Source organism: Amphiura filiformis, chromosome 12 (assembly GCF_039555335.1).
Source record: "Amphiura filiformis chromosome 12, Afil_fr2py, whole genome shotgun sequence".
NCBI lineage: Eukaryota > Metazoa > Echinodermata > Ophiuroidea > Amphilepidida > Amphiuridae > Amphiura > Amphiura filiformis.
The window spans coordinates 50431383-50452806 of NC_092639.1; the positions used below are offsets into that span (position 1 = coordinate 50431383).

The 21424-nt window shown below is 35.8% G+C and overlaps 1 protein-coding gene and 2 non-coding genes across 3 annotated transcripts in view; all 3 read right to left on the minus strand.

Annotated features, from left to right (window-relative positions):
- Positions 1 to 1747: 1747 nt before the first annotated feature.
- The window catches only part of LOC140166356 (venom phosphodiesterase-like), a 60198-nt gene continuing 40521 nt past the window's right edge, over positions 1748 to 21424 (minus strand). The window contains exons 16-24 of the mRNA XM_072189801.1: positions 15801 to 15888; positions 14385 to 14584; positions 13802 to 13871; positions 13170 to 13327; positions 5947 to 6085; positions 5740 to 5820; positions 4697 to 4844; positions 3357 to 3531; positions 1748 to 2942 (exon numbers count right to left, since the gene is read on the minus strand). Of these exons, the coding sequence (XP_072045902.1) occupies positions 2775 to 2942; positions 3357 to 3531; positions 4697 to 4844; positions 5740 to 5820; positions 5947 to 6085; positions 13170 to 13327; positions 13802 to 13871; positions 14385 to 14584; positions 15801 to 15888 (1227 nt within the window). The 3' untranslated portion in view covers positions 1748 to 2774. The remainder of the gene's footprint in view (positions 2943 to 3356; positions 3532 to 4696; positions 4845 to 5739; positions 5821 to 5946; positions 6086 to 13169; positions 13328 to 13801; positions 13872 to 14384; positions 14585 to 15800; positions 15889 to 21424) is intronic.
- Trnav-gac (transfer RNA valine (anticodon GAC)) lies at positions 8633 to 8705 on the minus strand. Its single transcript has one exon. It is a non-coding gene; the product is annotated as a tRNA-Val (tRNA).
- Trnav-aac (transfer RNA valine (anticodon AAC)) lies at positions 9073 to 9145 on the minus strand. The gene has a single exon. It is a non-coding gene; the product is annotated as a tRNA-Val (tRNA).

The window sequence follows — 21424 nt, forward strand, 5'->3', positions numbered from 1 at the left end:
CAGTTCTTTAACCCTAATATATTGTACATTCATTGAATGACTTTTACAAATTTGGGTACAAAAACTCATACTCTGCAACTTGAGGTCAAATTTTGCACTATGATTGTTTTATTGAGGTTATTGAACTATGCCACTGGGATGAGGCCATTGTGGTCCATGTTAGCGATCATGGTCTCACAATCAACTTGGTGTATTATAATTAAGTTCTGTAACTCATGTAATATTTTGAAACAAATAAACAAATAAATAGCAGCATCAACTATAAGAGGAATTAGAATAAAAAGGTTTATTGTTAAGGTCGCAAATTTGTTTATTTTATTGTTAACCACATGTTGACAATATACTTTTCAAACTTACATAAAGATAAGTGCTCTGTACCATACTTTAAAATGTATACACTATTTGCTTTTTTTCTTTACCCAATTTAACTTATTTACTATATGCAGTTTATTCCAAATAATACGAAATATATACCCGTGGTCTATTTTTTTTTTAAACACCATTCTGTACAATAATTGTTGGATCTCTTTGCACCAATTTGATTAAGTTACATATATGTCTTTTGTTTGCTATTTTGTTTTCTTTTTTAAACTAAGGCTAATTATAGGCTAAGATATAGGGCCTTCTGGCTTGGCATATTTTGCACGCAAGTACGTTTTCAGACACGTGTGTCCCTCATCATGACTGTATTTATGCTTGTAAACACCTGGATCCACAACATGCCCATCTATCAGGGCACAGTTCTTTAACCCTAATATATTGTACATTCATTGAATGACTTTTACAAATTTGGGTACAAAACTCATACTCTGCAACTTGAGGTCAAATTTTGCACTATGATTGTTTTATTGAGGTTATTGAACTATGCCACTGGGATGAGGCCATTGTGGTCCATGTTAGCGATCATGGTCTCACAATCAACTTGGTGTATTATAATAAAGTGCTGTAACTCATGTAATATTTTGAAACAAATAAACATATAAACAGCAGCATCAACTATAAGAGGAATTAGAATAAAAAGGTTTATTGTTAAGGTCGCAAATTTGTTTATTTTATTAACCACATGTTGACAATATACTTTTCAAACTTACATAAAGATAAGTGCTCTGTACCATACTTTAAAATGTATACACTATTTGCTTTTTTTTTCTTTACCCAATTTAACTTATTTACTATATGCAGTTTATTCCAAATAATACGAAATATATACCCGTGGTCTTTTTTTTTTTTTTAAACACCATTCTGTACAATAATTGTTGGATCTCTTTGCACCAATTTGATTAAGTTACATATATGTCTTTTGTTTGCTATTTTGTTTTCTTTTTTAAACTAAGGCTAATTATAGGCTAAGATATAGGGCCTTCTGGCTTGGCATATTTTGCACGCAAGTACGTTTTCAGACACGTGTGTCCCTCAGCATGACTGTATTTATGCTTGTAAACACCTGGATCCACAACATGCCCATCTATCAGGGCACAGTTCTTTAACCCTAATATATTGTACATTCATTGAATGACTTTTACAAATTTAAGTACAAAAACTCATACTCTGCAACTTGAGGTCAAATTTTGCACTATGATTGTTTTATTGAGGTTATTGAACTATGCCACTGGGATGAGGCCATTGTGGTCCATGTTAGCGATCATGGTCTCACAATCAACTTGGTGTATTATAATAAAGTGCTGTAACTCATGTAATATTTTGAAACAAATAAACAAATAAACAGCAGCATCAACTATAAGAGGAATTAGAATAAAAAGGTTTATTGTTAAGGTCGCAAATTTGTTTATTTTATTAACCACATGTTGACAATATACTTTTCAAACTTACATAAAGATAAGTGCTCTGTACCATACTTTAAAATGTATACACTATTTGCTTTTTTTCTTTACCCAATTTAACTTATTTACTATATGCAGTTTATTCCAAATAATACGAAATATATACCCGTGGTCTATATTTTTTTTTAAACACCATTCTGTACAATAATTGTTGGATCTCTTTGCACCAATTTGATTAAGTTACATATATGTCTTTTGTTTGCTATTTTGTTTTCTTTTTTAAACTAAGGCTAATTATAGGCTAAGATATAGGGCCTTCTGGCTTGGCATATTTTGCACGCAAGTGCGTCCATTACGGACCAAATAAAACTGTGTAAACACACGATAAATCGCGCCCGTATATTTTATTGACCGGAGATGACAACTGTCTGACCATAGATTTTGGTTGAGGGCAAGTCCGACGCGAGCCGTTTGGGACTTTTTGCCATGATCGATGCGGTGCTCACACTTGGCCAATGTAGAAGAGACTTTAGAGACGGTTTATAGCAATCGAGGATAACATCGTTAGTTATATCTTAGAGAGGGCGTCTATCACACTCCATGCACCGTGTATGCCAGGCAAAATGACCAACTCGAAAAACCAGGTTTCAAGACGAGAATCCAGGTTTCTCGATCAAAAAACTTTGATTCTCGATTAAGCAACGTTCAATTGAAAACTTGGATTCTAGATTGAGATTCTATCAATAAACCAGGTTTTTCGATTTAAAAAAAGGGATTTCCAGGTTTCTCATCGATAATCCAAGTTTTTCGATCAAAAACAAAACAACAAATAAAACCTCGCGATATACCAAGTTTCTATCGATAAATCAGGTTTTTAATCGAAAACCTGGTTCCAGGCACGTTATACATTTTAAAAACTTCATCTGATCTTATAACGCTTTTAAAAAAAAACTTAATTTGAAATTTTAGGATCTGAAATTGATGAATTTCGACTTAATGTTCGACCCATGGCGAGTGAGTACTGTGATATTGGCTCTTAAACCGTAGAACGTGCATCTGAATGTCTGAATCCAGGCTCCAGTTTGGATAGAAGGCGAGCCCTGACAATCTCTCTACGTCTTGGATGGAGGCTCGGTTGTTCATTAGATATTCATCGAAGTTCTGAAATAAAATCCCACAGAGAACCACAATTATCATAAGAATTGAATCACTGTTTGATTTGCAAATGTTGACTTGGATTGGACGACACGTTCTATCTGATATTGATATAATTTAGACGATTCCCCAAGATGATTTAGTCCCGGGGATTTAGTTTACTTCGATCTGAAAAGAACATTTTACTTAATATGTTTTAATAAGCATGGTAAGTTTTAAAACGTTCAACGAAAAAATGGCCCTTTTTTACACAGTGAAGGATTCGCATTGATGGAGCACCCCCTCCTTCCCCGTACATTGCCTAATGGCCTTATTCTAAACCATTAAAATAATTTGGATTTTTTTTTATAAATCAGAGTGGTAAAGTATTTTACTTCAATGTTTTGCGTTTGTTTGTTAGGTTTTGATCCAAATACTTACAAAACACTGTTCATTTGGCAGCTCATTTGTATGCGGAAATATAAATGTCATTGTAGCGATCCTATCATAAGAACATTCCTTCAATGGAGTGTCTTCAGTCGTTGAGTCATTCAGACATCGAGTCACCACCAGAAAGTAATGAGTTGGAACAGGCGTATCACCTACCCACAAGTTGCTAGAATGAATGGGAACAGGTGGAGAAACAAAGATATTTTCACGTTTATCTATATCTGTCATGAGAAATGAACTTGAGCATACCAAATTTATCATCAATAACGTTATTTACATAGCAATCATTATGGTTGTTTATTCCTCTTCATTTTTACCCCGACTCTTGTTTACAAATTAAGTTGTTTTCTGAAACTGTTTTCTAAAACCAAATTACAGAATAAAGCGGTCGATAGATGGAGAATTTTGTTCTGCGTACTTTGATACCACATTTGGCACGATGCAACTTAATTCCACTAAGCTATATGCGTATGAATGATCAAAGGTAGAGTTTCGAAAGTGACAAATTGGATATTTTTCAAGGTAATATCCCATTGCTTTTTGTTATGGGAATCTGACAACCTGGTAGATTAACGCTCATTCCTCTGTATTCATTATCTACGTGTTTCGTGGTATAAGTCAATACAACTTTTTATCACTTCTGAAAAAGAGTCTTTTTGGGTTCAAAAAGTTAGGGAAATAAAGTTGTATCGTGCCGAATGAGGTATCAAAATACGTGCAGAATGTTTGTAGTTTTAGCATCTTTGAAGAATAGCTTTTTGTTTTAAGGTGGTACTACACCCCTTGAGGAATTTGTAACTATTTTTGCATTTTTCTCAAAAAAATAATAACACACTGGTAACAAAAGTTATGTATATTATAGGGGCAATGAATCTAGCAACTACACTGGAATTTCAGTGACTCAAGACAAGCGGTACGTTATTTATGATAATACGTTATTTATGAAGAGGTACCGCTAGAATGTACCTCATTTTTTAACATCATATAATGAACCACTTGTCTTGAATCACTGAAATTTCAGTGAAGTAATTGGATTCCTTGCCCCTATAATATACATATCTTTTGTTACCAGTGTGTAGATATTTTCTGAGAAAAATGCAAAATTAGTCACAAAATTTATCAGTGGGTGTACGAGTACCACCTTAAGTGTACGGATACTTTTTATTTGAGTCGGTTGACGCTTCGGTACTGATTCATAGCTACCTTCTGTAAATTAAATTAAATACACAGCATACCAGATTGCAATGCACATTATTGACGAATAGCAAGTGCGCCTGTGCATTTTCTCAACTTAACACTGCTAAGAAATTAACCAATTTCACATTATTTACCTTTCACTAAATTCACCATTATCAATATCATCATAGCGATCTTTGGTAGAATCTCTATTGATGTCATATATCGGTCCTGCTACCACGTGGATGAGTTTGACTTCTGAAGCCCAGTCCCGAAGGCGCATTGAAACGGGTTTCCAGATTTCTGAAAAAGTAGTAGATGAACGTTTTCTATAATAACGATTACAAGGGTGGGGCTATATGTAAAGTATCGCATAATTGGGAAAGATAATATTGCTTCAGTAAGTGTCTCATTTATTATATAAGGAATTGAAAAATCGGTAAAGATAATATTGCTTTAGTATTGTGTTAAATTCTTTTTACGAGGGGCGGTCAGTATGTAATGAGAGTTGACCCAATGTATGGATTATTTTTTATTCTAAATCCGACTCTCTGATAGAATAATAAGTCTTTATAAAGAATTTGATACAATTAATGAAGCAATGATTTCTTTCCCGATTCTGCACTGTAATACCTTACATATAGAATATAATGCAATTGCAGATGCAATGCCATCTTTCCCGATTCTGCAGTGCCTTACATAAGGAATTTAATAAAACACTAAAGCAATGTCATCTTTACCGAGTTTGCAATGACTTATATAAAGAATTTGATACAATTACTACAGCAATGTAATCTTTCCTGATTCTGCAATGTCTTATACGACGTATAAGACATTGCAGAATCGGGAAAGATAACATTCCTGCAGTAATTGTATCAAATTCTTTATATAAGTCATTGCAGAATCGGGAAAAACAACATAGGTTTAGTAATTGTAACAAATTCTTTACATAAGGCATTACAGAATCGGGGACGATAAAAATTGCTTCAGTATATATCGACTTTTATGAATGACAATGGGCGTGCGGCAATCCATGCTAAAACGGATATACCTGGAGTCGGACTTAAAACGGATCCTATCAGAGAGTCGGATTTATTATAGGCCTAGTATCTTTTCCGGGTGAGTTAGTAGTACCTAAGCCACTGAACGAGGTTATTCATCTTTGAATACATTTTTATCAAAATCTTCAATAACCTACCTCTTGCAAAGTCCATATACATTGGGACTACATTGGATGTGATCAAAGCGTTAAATTCTTCATCAATATTGCCTGCTAGCACTAAAAATGAAATGAGAAAAATATCATATCACTATCAGCCGCATTAATTACAGTTTCCATACGTATTTAAAATAATAATTAAGTTGAGCGTGGATATTTTCATTATTATGCCATAGGCCTACTTACGTGGCTGATACAAGAAAGTGGGTTGGAGACCCGATTCATCAACGACTTCATTGTCATAGTCAATACACCGCGGAGTCTTCATAGGATCTAATCTCTGATCATATCGTAAACAGTCTTCTAGAACAGTTACGGAATCAGTCTACAGTAGCAAAAGAAAACATTAATGTACTATGTTTGAAGTAGTTTACTTCATGAGAATGTCCGAACTATGCACATGCGTCAATCTCGGGGTGACAGGGGGCAAAATGACCCATTTGTTGTTCTTTTCAGCCTCTTTTTGACAATTTTGGCCGATTTACAACCCCCCCACCCCCCCCCCCCCCATACCCCCCACACACATTTCAAGCCGGATTGTAAATTTGAGTTTGCGCCAATCCATTAACTGGCAAATTCGCAATATTGACAGGATTCGCAGATTCATAGACTTTGACACTTGTGCTAACATTGTTAGATATCTGATCATCTCCCGTCTAGACTACTGTATTCTTCTGTTAAATGGTATCAAAAAAATATCTGAATCGTTTACAGAAGCTCCAAAAACAAATGTGCCCGGCTGAGTTACCAACAACCAACATCCTGTCATACATCACCCCTTTGCTCACTGACTTGCACTGACTTCTCCTGTGTGTGTAGAAGTCATTGAATAGACTCTGTCCCCTATACATGAAAGATTGTCTGGTGGTGGAATACCTCGTGTTGGGTCAGTAGTCACCCGTTCTTATTATAAACCTTGAGGTCCCTAAGACACATAAATGTGCTGGAGACAGGGTCTTCTCACTGACTGGCCCCATGATGAGCTTGAAATAATCTCCCAAATCATATCCGTAATTCTATAACTATTGAAACCTTCAAATCTTCTCTCAAAACTCATCTGTTTGAGATTTCCTATTATGTTTAGTTTCTCTTACTTTTGCGTCTTTGCTTTTATTTTACTGTGCTTGTACTGTGTTGGTTAATGTAATAATGTAATGTAAATTAATGAATGTATGTCAACAATAACGAAATTGGGATAAAAACAGAGAATGAACATCTAAAAGGTTTGTAACTTTGCAACCAATTGCGACAGGAATCTGGATATTTTAACATCAGTAAACATAAGTAATGAGCAAGTTAGAAAATGGTAATAACTAAATGTTTATATACAGGGGAAAGAAAAATTACGCATCGCACACTAGCACAATTAAACATGAATTTACAAATGGAAACATTACATGCATAGGCAGATATACCAGAGTAAAAACTCCGGACATACCTGCCTGTGCGGGGACTCGAACCCCAGACCTCTCGCTTGTCGGGCGAGCGCTCTTACCACTGAGCTAAACGCAAGGTAACAATACTATTTGGGTCATTTTAGTGACCATAACAGAAGAAAACAACGGAATGAATTGGTATTGATTTCCTTTGGGTCTTGTTGGTTGATTAAACTTCGGACCAGCTATTCTGAAATAGATTCTCATTGTTTTTACATAAAAGTAACCAATATGCATGGGCGAAGAGCGGGGCCTATGGACAGGGAGCAGTACGGGGCCCCTTTAGCACCTCCTTTATCCCCCTATTTCATTTTCGCTTTTGCTCAGGGCCCCTGGACTTCGTCCACCCTGTCCACACGCTTGCTACGCCCCTGTCAATACGGGTGCCGGTACTTTTACATGCCTCACTCACTCACTATATCGCTTAGAACATTTGTATTCACTCGGATGAAATTCTGGTGCAAATTTGACTGAAAAATTGCTTCTGAACAAGACTTTTCTTATAAACAGTCAATCAATAAACAAGATGAAATGTAAATTTGAGTTTGAGCCAATCCATTAACTGGCAAATTCGCAATATTGACAGGATTCGCAGATTCATAGACTTTGACACTTGTGCTAACAATGTTATATAGATATCTGATCATCTCCCGTCTAGACTACTGTATTCTTCTGTTAAATGGTATCAGACAAATATCTGAATTGTTTACAGAAGCTCCAAAAACAAATGTGCCCGGCTGAGTTACCAACAACCAACATCCTGTCATACATCACCCCTTTGCTCACTGACTTGCACTGACTTCTCCTGTGTGTGTAGAAGTCATTGAATAGACTCTGTCCCCTATACATGAAAGATTGTCTGGTGGTGGAATACCTCGTGTTGGGTCAGTAGTCACCCGTTCTTATTATGAACCTTGAGGTCCCTAAGACACATAAATGTGCTGGAGACAGGGTCTTCTCACTGACTTGCCCATGATGAGCTTGGAATAATCTCCCAAATCATATCCGTAATTCTCTAACAATTGAAACCTTCAAATCTTCTCTCAAAACTCATCTGTTTGAGATTTCCTATTATGTTTAGTTTCTATTACTTTTGCGTCTTTGCTTTTATTTTACTGTGCTTGTACTGTGTTGGTTAATGTAATAATGTAATGTAAATTAATGAATGTATGTCAACAATAACGAAATTGGGATAAAAACAGAGAATGAACATCTAAAAGGTTTGTAACTTTGCAACCAATTGCGACAGGAATCTGGATATTTTAACATCAGTAAACATAAGTAATGAGCAAGTTAGAAAATGGTAATAACTAAATGTTTATATACAGGGGAAAGAAGAATTACGCATCGCACACTAGCACAATTAAACATGAATTTACAAATGGAAACATTACATGCATAGGCAGATATACCAGAGTAAAAACTCCGGACATACCTGCCTGTGCGGGGACTCGAACCCCAGACCTCTCGCTTGTCGGGCGAGCGCTCTTACCACTGAGCTACACAGACTGTCCCTGATAAACAGGACTCAAGTCTGGTACTTATGGATATGAGCAGTCATGCGGGATAAACAGTACAAACAACACATTACATACCAGTGTACGAGATCAATTCATGATGCTTACCCGCCGGCCTAATATAATCATGCAAACAAGGGAAGAGGCCTACGCATCATACACTGGAACATGGAAACATTCAAACATTACAAACTAGCGCACGAGATCAAATTAATGATACTTAATCGTATTCTTAATATATCAATATACAGGGGAAAGAAGAATTACGCATCGCGCACTAGCACAATTAAACATGAATTTACAAATGGAAACATTACATGCATAGGCAGATATACCAGAGTAAAAACTCCGGACATACCTGCCTGTGCGGGGACTCGAACCCCAAACCTCTCGCTTGTTGGGCGAGCGCTCTTACCACTGAGCTACACAGACTGTCCCTGATAAACAGGACTCAAGTCTGGTACGAGCAGTCATGCGGGGTAAACAGTACAAACAACACATTACATACCAGTGTACGAGATCAATTAATGATGCTTACCCGCCGGCCTAATATAATCATGCAAACAAGGGAAGAGATTAAGTATCATTAATTTGATCTCGTGCGCTAGTTTGTAATGTTTGAATGTTTCCATGTTCCAGTGTATGATGCGTAGGCCTCTTCCCTTGTTTGCATGATTATATTAGGCCGGCGGGTAAGCATCATTAATGCGATGCGTAATTCTTCTTTCCCCTGTATATTGATATATTAAGAATACGATTAAGTATCATTAATTTGATCTCGTGCGCTAGTTTGTAATGTTTGAATGTTTCCATGTTCCAGTGTATGATGCGTAGGCCTCTTCCCTTGTTTATATGTTTATACTTGAGTCTGAGTGGATCATGTCACATATTCCAGATCTTTCAAGATCACGTTCTGCACGCAATCTACACAAAAGAGGTTGTACAGGGTGTCCCAGAATGATTTGTACCGTGTTTGCAAAAATAACTAAAAATAGAAGACGGGCAGTGTATCTATTTTTGATACCAGCATTATAATGTTGGACATGTCTCCTACTTATTCTGTTAATTTCAGCACGCTACCTTTATTTGTTTTGGCGTGGCATGCAATAATGTAAAATCGATGAAAAACGGCTCGCATACCTTTGAAAAATGGCACGATACGATTAAATGAAGAACGTGTGATGCTTGGCACAGCATTTCGACGACAACTACTGTTGGGGCTGCGCCTTAAAGCTTGCCGGACAGCTGCAATGTTCGCTCTAGTTCTTACAGTCTTAACATGCTTACGAGAACCTGAAGCTGCACTCTGCCGATTCCTGACAGTTCCGTGCTCGTCAAACTTCTTTACGTTATACACTATCGTCTAATGAATCTTCTTTGCGTCTCAACATAGCTGCCAGTTTGCCAGTAAGTTTTTGAAAGAAATCCACGCTGCTGTACAGTAAATTGAGGAGCCGTCTTTTCTGTACCACAGCCAGTTCGATCTCTGCAAGCATTTCAAATGACATGGACCTCACACCACAATAACTATATTTAAATCTACCGCCAAATAGAGAATGGGATTAGGCCACAAATCTTTAATTCCATATAATGATTGCTTCGTTACGTCATAAATAATAGATAGATATCGGCTATTTATTGGAAATATGAACAGGGCACAGCTAAAATACCTGCATAACTTTTCCAAATAACTTTGTGCTGAACGGTTAGTAATGTTACAGATTTTCAAAATAGGTTGTGTTGTCAAAACTTAGAATTCACCATTTTTACGCAATCTTCTATAACTTCTACAAGAAACGTCAAATTTTTAAAATCTAAAAAATCTGAGAAAGCTAAATATATGTAGAACTTAAAATGCAAAACAATATGACCATTCAACATGCCCTTCATACCTAAAATCCATCTTTCCCGGTACAGATCATTCTGGGACACCCTGTATTAGCACCTAACCATTTATAAAAGATCCCGTGGGGAGTGCATGTCGTTCAAAGAAAGTGGAACTCGCTTAGTCAAATGTTATTAGTTTGATTCTGGAATGTAAATATGCCACTTCAATTTACCTGAAAATAATAAATTTCAAACCACAGTTGAGAAATAGGGCAAGGGTAAATTTGTTCAAACGTTCGTCGCGGGAAAAAATAAAGCTTATTTTGCTCTGTCTTACGCTGTTCATGTTGTTTCATTGAGTCAACTTCAATTTTAGTTAGCGTCCTTAGTCATGCTCGTTTCCAGCCTTGAGTTATATGTTGGCGAGACGTGACAGTTTCGCTAGTCCGAAAATAAGGATCGTTAGTCCCAAAATAAATCAGGCTCACCAGTCCGAAACTAAAATAAGCTTTGGTAGTCCGAAACTAAAATAAACTTCGATAGTCCGAAACTAAAATAAGCTTCGGTAGTCCGAAACTAAAATAAGCTTTGGTAGTCCGAAACTAAAATAAACTTCGATAGTCCGAAACTAAAATAAGCTTCGGTAGTCCGAAACTAAAATAGGCTTCGGTAGTCCGAAACTAAAATAATATTCGGTAGTCAGAAACTAAAATAATATTCGGTAGTCCGAAACTAAAATAAGCTTCGGTAGTCCGAAACTAAAATAATATTCGGTAGTCCGAAACTAAAATAAGCTTCGGTAGGCCGAAACTAAAATAAGCTTCGGTAGTATAAAACTATAAAATAGGCTTCGGAAGTCCGAAACTAAAATAATATTCGGTAGTCCGAAACTAAAATAAGCTTCGGTAGGCCGAAACTAAAATAAGCTTCGGTAGTATAAAACTAAAATAAGCTTCGATAGTCCGAAACTAAAATAATATTCGGTAGTCCGAAACTAAAATAAGCTTCGGTAGTCCGAAACTAAAATAAGCTTCGGTAGTATAAAACTAAAATAAAATAAGATTCGGAAGTCCGAAACTAAAATAATATTCGGTAGTCCGAAACTAAAATAACATTCGGTAGTCCGAAACTAAAATAAGCTTCGGTAGTATAAAACTAAAATAAGCTTCGATAGTCCGAAACTAAAATAATATTCGGTAGTCCGAAACTAAAATAAGCTTCGGTAGTCCGAAACTAAAATAAGCTTCGGTAGTATAAAAACTAAAATAAGCTTCGGAAGTCCGAAACTAAAATAATATTCGGTAGTCCGAAACTAAAATAAGCTTCGGTAGTCCGAAACTAAAATAAGCTTCGTTGATCTTAAAGAGTTAGTATTATAGTTGCGGACTATCCAGCCTTATTTTAGTTTCGGACTGGCAAACCCTATTGTATTTTCGGACTATATTTTTCAGCTGTAAATAATTAAATAATTTGAAACAGTCTTGTATCTAGAACGATACGATGATAACCCTAGCAGAGATCAACATGATCTAGATGTATGTAATGTGTTATGACAGGGGCTTGATCTATTTGTAATGATATTTTGCTGAGACGAGACGACCTGTTTTCTTTTCTTGACATAACCGACATAAAAAGAAGTTTCTTCTTAAAATGAGTGCGACAAGTGCAGCATACTTATAAAATCAATGTTTATTTGACTTGTAATGTTTTCTAGTCCATTGTTTTTGCGTCTGTGACATGTATAGGCTGTACCACTAATCCCTTTCTTGAATAATGATGATCAGGGGACATATTTGTAAATTTAAAAATTTAAAATCAAGATCAAACCATTGTCATAGTTTGCAATAGTTTATGAAAATACTTCTGAGACAAATACTGAACAACAGAACTGGTGGTAACTCTTGGGTACTATTGAAGTCATTAAACCCGATAAACATACTATCAAAAGACATAACTCATGTCTTAGAATTTTATTCCCACACGATATCAAAATGATTGGTACCCATCAATGTTGATGTTTATTGAAAAGCATGCCTCTTACAAATACAACATTGGATACTCCCGAAATGTCCCGTATGTATAGTTTATGACTTGTAACACAATAATTAATCTACAAATTATTTGGAATTTATGTTGGATATGTCTGACTCAACTATTTTATTGAAAACTGGTCGTTACCAATTATTTTGATACATCTTGAACAGTCAGATACAAATAATGATAGTGCAAATAATTGTCAGAGACAGAAGTAAAAAGACTAGTTTGCGTCTGACGTCATCTGCCAGTCAAATTCGGACACTTTTTTTACGAGTGTCGTGATGATTGATTTTCTCGAGAGTTTCTGAACGCGGCGGTAAAATGGCATGCCGTGTGGTTATTTTTGCACCTTTAAATATACAAACCGTCTCAAAAGTTATTAGTAATAGGAAGCTTTCTTTCCGAAGGCACACAATGCCTTAAAAAATTGCTTTTTGCCATGTGAATTTTCTGCGATTCCTTTTCTCCGATCAGTACCAGATGAATCAATCTTCCTTTGCGCTACTAAGAAATAATGGGTCATGTGGAGTCTGCTTGGCAGTGACGTCAGACGCAAACTTGTCTTTTTAATTCTGTCTCAGATTATACTTACCGAGTTGTCAATTGCGAAAGAAACAAAAATTGGTATTTCTAAAGAATGGTCGTATCCTGTGATATAGTTATTCTGGTACAAAATACAGAAATATTCGCCATCATTGACGTCGTCTTTGACTCCTGGTAGACCAAATGGAGCATTGCGTTCAAGTACGGCTGACAATGAAATTGAAGAATTATTGTTATCTAATTTAATATAACATGAAAAAAGTGTTCCTGGTGGATTCGATACTATTTTTAATTTACACCAACAATATTTTGTTTTTAATTTTCCTTTCTTTACATTCTAAAGCTAGCATTACTAATTATGGAAATTATTTGATATGGTTTTATTGCTTCAATATTGTCGAAGATGGATAGATAAAAGTTTAAAAGTATAGCGAGTCACAGAAAGTTTGATATTATCTTTCCTATAATATGCAATTTTCTTCTTTGCGTAGAGCAAAGCCCAATTTCGTCTAGACACAGAATATGCAATGGTTTCAAAATCAAATCAATCGCCTATTTTCGACAAGAAAGATCCGTAATCATGATTATCATCCATAGAGGTTTACAAAAACCTGCTTCACTCATAAGCAGCTGCCACGCAATCAATCACATTTATCTATAAAAACATATCAGATGGCCTACCAGGCGATCCTCCGCGATTCAGATTATCATCTTTCTCCTGCAGATTGATCCCTGCAGTCTCCGGATACATCTAAAAAATAGAAATATGAGCTGCATTTTAATAAAACAAATCCGACTTTAAAAGCGAGGAGAAATGTTTGAACAACACAGTTGAATAGTATAGCAACAACAATAATAACAACCACCATGGTTGCCGCATCTGTAGCAATGTTATCATTTTAGCGATTTCTTTGCTTATAATTATATAGATTTAGCTGAAGCTATTACAATATTTATGTTCTTTAATTTGTTCTGTTGACTTGAAGAGCAATTTTGTTGAACTTAAAATTTAATAACGAAGTCGCTTTGCATTTGTCTTCTGAATGTAGCCCTACCACATTCTTCCATTAAGAAAAGAGTGAATGAAATATCAATCAATCATCTAGGAAGAACCCTTTAAAACGTTGACGCTTTCAAGAACAATGCAAGGTAAAATGGTTCTGCAAACGAAATTTTGTCAATGGCAAACTTTGCTTGGCGCTTTTTTGCACATATTTTAAATTTCGACTTTTAATCTTGACGACGTGCATGAGTGAGAACATACATTAAGTACGTCTGTAGAACAGTTGCATCCATCAGTTGCGGTTCTCCTTTGATCCGGATATTGGCATTCGTCATTGGTGGGTTCTGCAAGACCCCACGGTAGAGCTGGGTCCGGTCTTGGGTTTTTCAGTGCATTATTTAAATACCCTGGCAACCCGTCACTAGGTGGTGCAGTGGTGCTGGGTTCAACTCCAATCAGATCTGAATCAGAACGACAGTTTTGCGTATCATTAAAGCCTTAATGTACGATCTTTTTTCAGAATATACCTTCATTTTTTTCAAAACCGATTTTTTGGCATATTTGGAATACTTCCACATGTTTAAACTTACATCTATGAGCAAACTGTCAAACTCGCCCTATTTGTAGTAAAACAGGATGATTTGCTGTTGGTCCGACTTATTATCATAATATGTGACGTGTCATGTCAAAATCAGACACTTTTGGGCAGGTTATAAATGTTGAGGTTTTTACATATCTTAAATATAGAGATATTTTGCTCCATAACGCCATTTTCCCCAATGAAATCGGACATTCCTAAGCGAAGATAATGAGTTCGTAAGTTATGGTATTATAAAATTGGAAATTGAGATATCGGCCTTTAAAAATATTATTGACAATGTTGAGAGTAGGAATTACCTTGAAAAATGTCTCAAAAAAATACAAGATGCCCATTATATTTCGGGCTGAAACTATCAGACAATATTTTTAACATTAATAACATCACAAATTCGCAACAAACCCAAATTGTGAAAAAATCACCCGGGCAGATTTTTGGCTATTTCTCCATTTACGATCCTGCCCAAAAGTGTCTGCTTTTGACATGACACGTCACATATTTCAGATCATGATAATATGTCGGAACGATCGCAAATCTTAATCTCCAACGAAGCCAGTTTGGTGACGCTCCCTCCACACATGTAACCAAACTGGCTGCGTAGGAGACTAACTCCGAGGCCGCACTCGGCGTCCTAGTGCGAGATATTTCGAGTGATAGAGATAAAGTTTCTGATGTTGTTTCTTTGCAAATTTCCAATATTTTTCGCGTCCAAATGTATTGGGAACTTTCATAATGATTGCATTTTATCATTTTGGAAGAAAAAAAGGCTTTAACCCTAACCGTACCAGGTACTACAAAATATTACTTGATATATGCGCTGTTTGTGCGTGCATCTCACGTGGTGTGATGACGCAACACTTGTGGCGCCGACCCAGTGCTTGGCATGCGAGGGGTCCCGGGCTCGAATCCCACCCAGAGAAAACAACTTATTTCTTTGTTTTCTCTCATTGTTCCTTCCTTCTTTCAATTCCCGTCGCCAAAAAGCCCTTAGGCAGTTAGGGTTAGGGATGTTCAAAGTCATAACTTTTTAACTATTACATCAATGACATGAAGGGTATCAGTCTTGTCGACAATCTTACCTGTCATCAGGTTGAAGAGCTGAGTATTTTGAAATGGCTTAAGTCTGTGTCCAATCTTGAAATCTTTCCCAAAGCCGATGAAAATACCCTGAAAATTAAAAGTAAACAAAAAATGATTGTTTGTCGTGTTAAATTACAAGCTACTATTATCTGCAAATTTAAACCAAATACCAATATTAGACGGATTTCACATGGATATTTTTAGAGACACGCTCTCGGCTGATGACATGATTCACTGGGTGTCTGTTTTTATTCAAATCTTTTACTAAAGAACATTATTGTACATATTCTTGCTAGAATTAATTTACTATTCTATCTTTTTTGCTTTATGAATTCAAATTCAAATAACATACAATCAATAATGATAAGACAAAATATAAAACAAAATATTATGACATGATAGAGACTCGAACCAGCGATCTACGGATTTCAAGATCACGACACAACTACAAACTATAATTTTCAATCAAACAAGCCCCGGTATTATATAATAAAAACGCTTATGTGTGCATTAATAATAATTCCACATTAAGGTTCACTCGGGTTATGCAACCATTGCTCAACGAAGAGCAGCAGCAGCAACACTCAGCTTTGAAACCAAACCTGATGTCTGCAGTGTCTATGACAACAGCTTTGCCCGATATTGAGTTAAAAAATTGCGCATGATAAAAGTGTTACGGTCACGGTAAGAACACTTGCGATTTTCATATAACATCCGCGTTCGTATTTCAAACATCAGAACTCGGTTAATCTTATTTGCTTCAATGTCTTGGAGTTACGAGCGTATAGCCCAATATTTCGATCATATCCTTATTCAAATGGTGGCGTAGCCGTAATCCTAAACCGAGCCCTTATAATTATTTTATAACCACGAGGCCAATATGGATTGACTTTGTAAAACTTATACACTTTCACAATATCTCCATAAATTCTCCAGTTCACATTTATCTTGTATAATCATGCATTAAAAGCATTCATCTATCAGAATTAAAAATGAGATCCCGTGAGTTATATGGATTATGTTGAAAACTATAAGCATTATTATTACTAAAACCAAGAATTAATTGATACTGTGTGTCTTTTATATTGGCAACACACATCGCTTATCATTTCATTACAATTCCGAAGATTGTTTGGCATGAACCTAGTTTTAGGCAGGAATTAGGTCGGCATTTCTTCGTCTCAATCAAATTACTTGAAACATTATTAAAAATAATATGAAATATGTAGTAACTGTCTGGTCGTGGGTTTACTGTTGGAATCACTTTGTCATCACAGTATAAGTTGCCTACTCAATGACATTCATATATATTATTGAAAATCAGTATGCTTTCTGGGGGAGTTCACTTTTTTTAAATTTTGATAAAAGGGCAAAGCTGCGTCGAATTTTGAACAAAAAGCGATTTGGAATGAGCTATGATAGAGAGCTATGAGTGACTTACAGAAATAATTTGGAATGGGCGCGAGGAAATTAGCTGGAGCTGTGACTGAGTCTGACTTGGATTGATTGAAATGGTTTTTCAGGAATAAATTAAACTGACTTGGAACCAGGCTCGTAGCTAGGATTCTTTGCAGTGGCGTGGGGATGTGGAATTGTGGACAATTTCCCCTCCAAAATAGACTTAACCCCCCACCCCCCCCACACACCCCCCCCCCCCCCCCCCCCCCCCCCCCCCACCCCACCAGACACAGCTAGTTATTCTCCGTTGGGAAACTGACAAGCTTACCATTTCCACAAGCATGCTTCTTAGATCGTAAAGTTTAAGGTGTGGAAGCATTTTCTGAGATTGTTAGGAAATGGAGAAAGGGTTTTTTCTTCTTTTTTAAGCGTTGTGCTATGAAGTTCTTGACGATGACATACGTGTCCCGACATATTGAAATAGTGTGTTGCACCCAGAATCACTTTTAAAGAGTTCCATTTGCAATGAAGAAAATGTAGGTTGACTTGAGTTATAAATTAATCAGAGCCATGTCAACGTCTTCTTTCTGTCACAAATAATTATTGTAAAATATAGAGGCACATTGTACTTTTTTACGTGGTTTAGCTGTCGTCTCGTCTTGTTCTATTTTAGCGTGTGTTGCTTTTGAACGTGGTCTTTAATTGCTATTTTATTCTTTTGGGTCTTCCTACACTGCATATTTATTGGATCGAATGGAATATGAAAGTACTAGCAGTTTGGGTTCTCTATTGAGTTGAAAGTAAGTGTGTACAAGCATTTTGGCGAATGAACACTAATTTTAATTCGTGTTCAATCACTACCTTAAATCACCACGTTTAAATCACTACCTTAAAAGGTGGTGATTGCAAAAATAATATGAAAATTATTAGCACATCATCGAAGATGAAGGAGCATACATGAGCATTGTTACAAGCCGTAATGACTCGAGGCCAAAATCACCATGATCACCTTATAATTTCCTTTATAATAGAATGCACAACAACAACACACTGTTTGATTAAATTCATAATATCTTAATATTTAAGGAAAAATCATAATTGATAATAGTTGTGCACATGAACAATATATGCATATACAATATAATCACACAAATTATCCGATAGTCTTCTTGTTGTTAATTATAAAGTTCTGTTCCACTCAATGTTCAGGACGACTGATGTATATCCTGATCCAAACTTGTCCTGCGAAGATCACTGTTTATATATCCTTTGCGTATAAAATCCTTGCACAGATGACAATTTTCAAAATGGTGCTACTTTCACCAGTCCCTCACTTCCTCCAGGAAATCGGCTTTTCCTTGCACTGATCCACTTAATTGGCAGGTGTGCTACTTCATAAACTAGACTCCAACAAGTCGACTACCGACTATTAATCGCACTTTCGTGTACTCAAAATCTTCTTCGTTATTGCTGTATTAATAGCACATTATTGGTTATGTAAAGTGACTAGTTCACAGATACCTCTCTTTGAAACACATAGACGACCAACACATAATCTACAATAACTCTCTTCATAAAATCTTCCATGAGAAAATGTTTTCATTTCTTTATATACGCACAAAAACCCAAATTCTATTAATATTTCATCTTGAGCAATACAGTGCACACTCTGGAAAACGGGGTTTTCCCCATTATTGTTGATACATCTTGACTGAACTGTGTATTGCAACCAATGGTGTTTCCCCTAAATCATGTCATAACAACAAACTCTTGCATGATTACTTGAAAGGGGGATACATTTCTCATATCTCTCATGAAATAGCTTTAAATGGTAAGCAAAGTTAAGTAATCAAATAAAATTACTCATTATGAAATGGGTATTTATTGGTAAATAGGTCTACCAGTATTTGCCGTCCTGGCATTTATCGCTAGACACTGACATACTCATGTGTCTTCCTAAAATACATTCCTAAGTCTCCAACAATTTTACAGAGCTTAACTGATAACGAATTTGAAAATCAAGAAATAAACCGGTAATCGATTTAGATGAGATATATACACTGCAAAAAATACTTAAATAAATAGCTTCAAACTGTAGGCTGAGCGCCGTCTAAGCAGACGTTCTAAGTGTTACGGGGTTAGCGTTTTTGAGTATTTAATGAAATGCTGCCCAAAAGCCCTATCTATCATGATTTTATTAACGTAATTTATAAGCCCAATGATGACCATAAAAATAATCGCGTGTTCGATGAAATGCTACCCAAAAGCCCTATCCATCAAGTATCATAATTTCATTAACATGATTCATGATGAGCATAACATTAATTTGTGTTAGTGTTTTTTCGCGTGTTCAATCTGTGTTCAATTAAATCCTGATTCATTAACATGATTAATAATGACCATAACAATCGTTATCTCCTGTTCAAATGTGGAATTGTGCATCGTATCGATAAAATAGATCTTGAAATCTTGAAACTTGTTGAAATCTATAAAAATTTATAAAAGTATAAGTACCACCCAGTTTCCTGTTATTTACCTCCCTGAATGGATGGCACTGATATCACAAAAAACACGAATTAATTGATTCAATGGGTCTTTTATATTGGCAACACAGTTCGCTTATAATCTATAATTTAATTCAAACTTGTTTGCCACAAACCTAGTTTTAGGCACTTTAGGTCGGCATTTCTTGCAGTGGCGATTTGTGCAGGGTTTTTTGCAGTTGCGTGGGGATGTGGAATGGTGGATCGACATTGAATGTGTCCCGACATTGATATAGCGTGATGTGTTCAGAATCAGTTTATAATGAGTTCCATTTGCAATTAAGGACATGTAGGTTGACTTGAGTTACAAGTTAATCAGAGTCACGTCAACAAATTCTCTCTGTCACAAATAATTATTGCAAAATATATTGAGACATTGTACTTTTTTACGTGGTTTAGCTGTCGTCTCGTCTTGTTCTATTTTAGCGTGTGTTGCTTGTGAATAAATGATGTTCTTTTTTATTTTTTATTTCAGTTGTTACTCAGTATGTGACGCCTTTAATTGAAGACCTGAGCGCAAGAAGACCGTAAGTCCACTTGGCCCCTCAACATGTATACACTAAAGTTACGTATAGTTTCTTAAGATTGTTTAATGTTTAATACATGTTCCAGGGTGAAAGATTGTGAAAGATTTCTTTTGGCCCCTGAACATGTATAAAACATTACCAAACTATACGAAACTATACGCAACATAAGTGTATACATGTTGAGGGGCCAAGTGGACTTACGGTCTTCTTGCGCTCAGATCTTCAATTGCTATTTTATTCTTTTGGGTCTTCCTACACTCAATATTGGATCAAATGGAATATGCAAGTACTGGCAGTTTGGGTTCTCTACTGGGTTGAAAGTAAGTGTGTACAAGCATTTGGGCGAAAGAACACTAATTCGTGTTAAATCGCTACATTAAATCACTACGTTTAAATCACTAGCTTAGAAGGTAGTGATTGCAAAAATAATATGAAAATATTAGCACATCGGGCCCAAAAAAAAGTTTGTTTCCTGTAACGCGCGCATTGCGTTTTTGACTGCTTATTTTGCGCATTAGAATATTTTTCACTTACAAAGAAAAAAAAACCCGGAAAAAATCGCAAAAAATAATATAAAACTCTACTGGAGTAAACATTTACACATCACACAACAAACGAGTATAGTGAAAAACTACTTGAGAAAACGTCACACATTTTTTTTAATACCTTTTTTAATCTGCAAGTTGAAAGGGGATCATAAATATTCTTGAATATGAAGAAATGTGTGTCGGAGAGACCCACTCTAAATTCCCATTCCAAAAAAAAGACCTGGATTATAAAAAAAAATAAAAATAAAAAACCGCATTTCGCATTTGACTTTTTTGACCTGCTACAGGAAACAAACATGTTTTTGTTTTTGCCTCATCGAAGATTAAAAAGTATACATCAGCATTGTTACAAGCCGTAATGACTCGATGCCAAAATCACCTTTTCCCAAATGCATAAAAACAACACACTGTTTAATTAAGTTAATAATATCGAATCTTTAAGGAAAATTAATTATAATTGATAATGATTTTGCGCATGAACAATAATTACATATGCAGTAAAATCACACTAACAGTTACTACTTATCCGGCAGTTTTCTTGTTGTTAATTATAAAGTTCTGTTCCACTCAATGTTCAGAACGACTGATGTTCATACTGATCCAAACT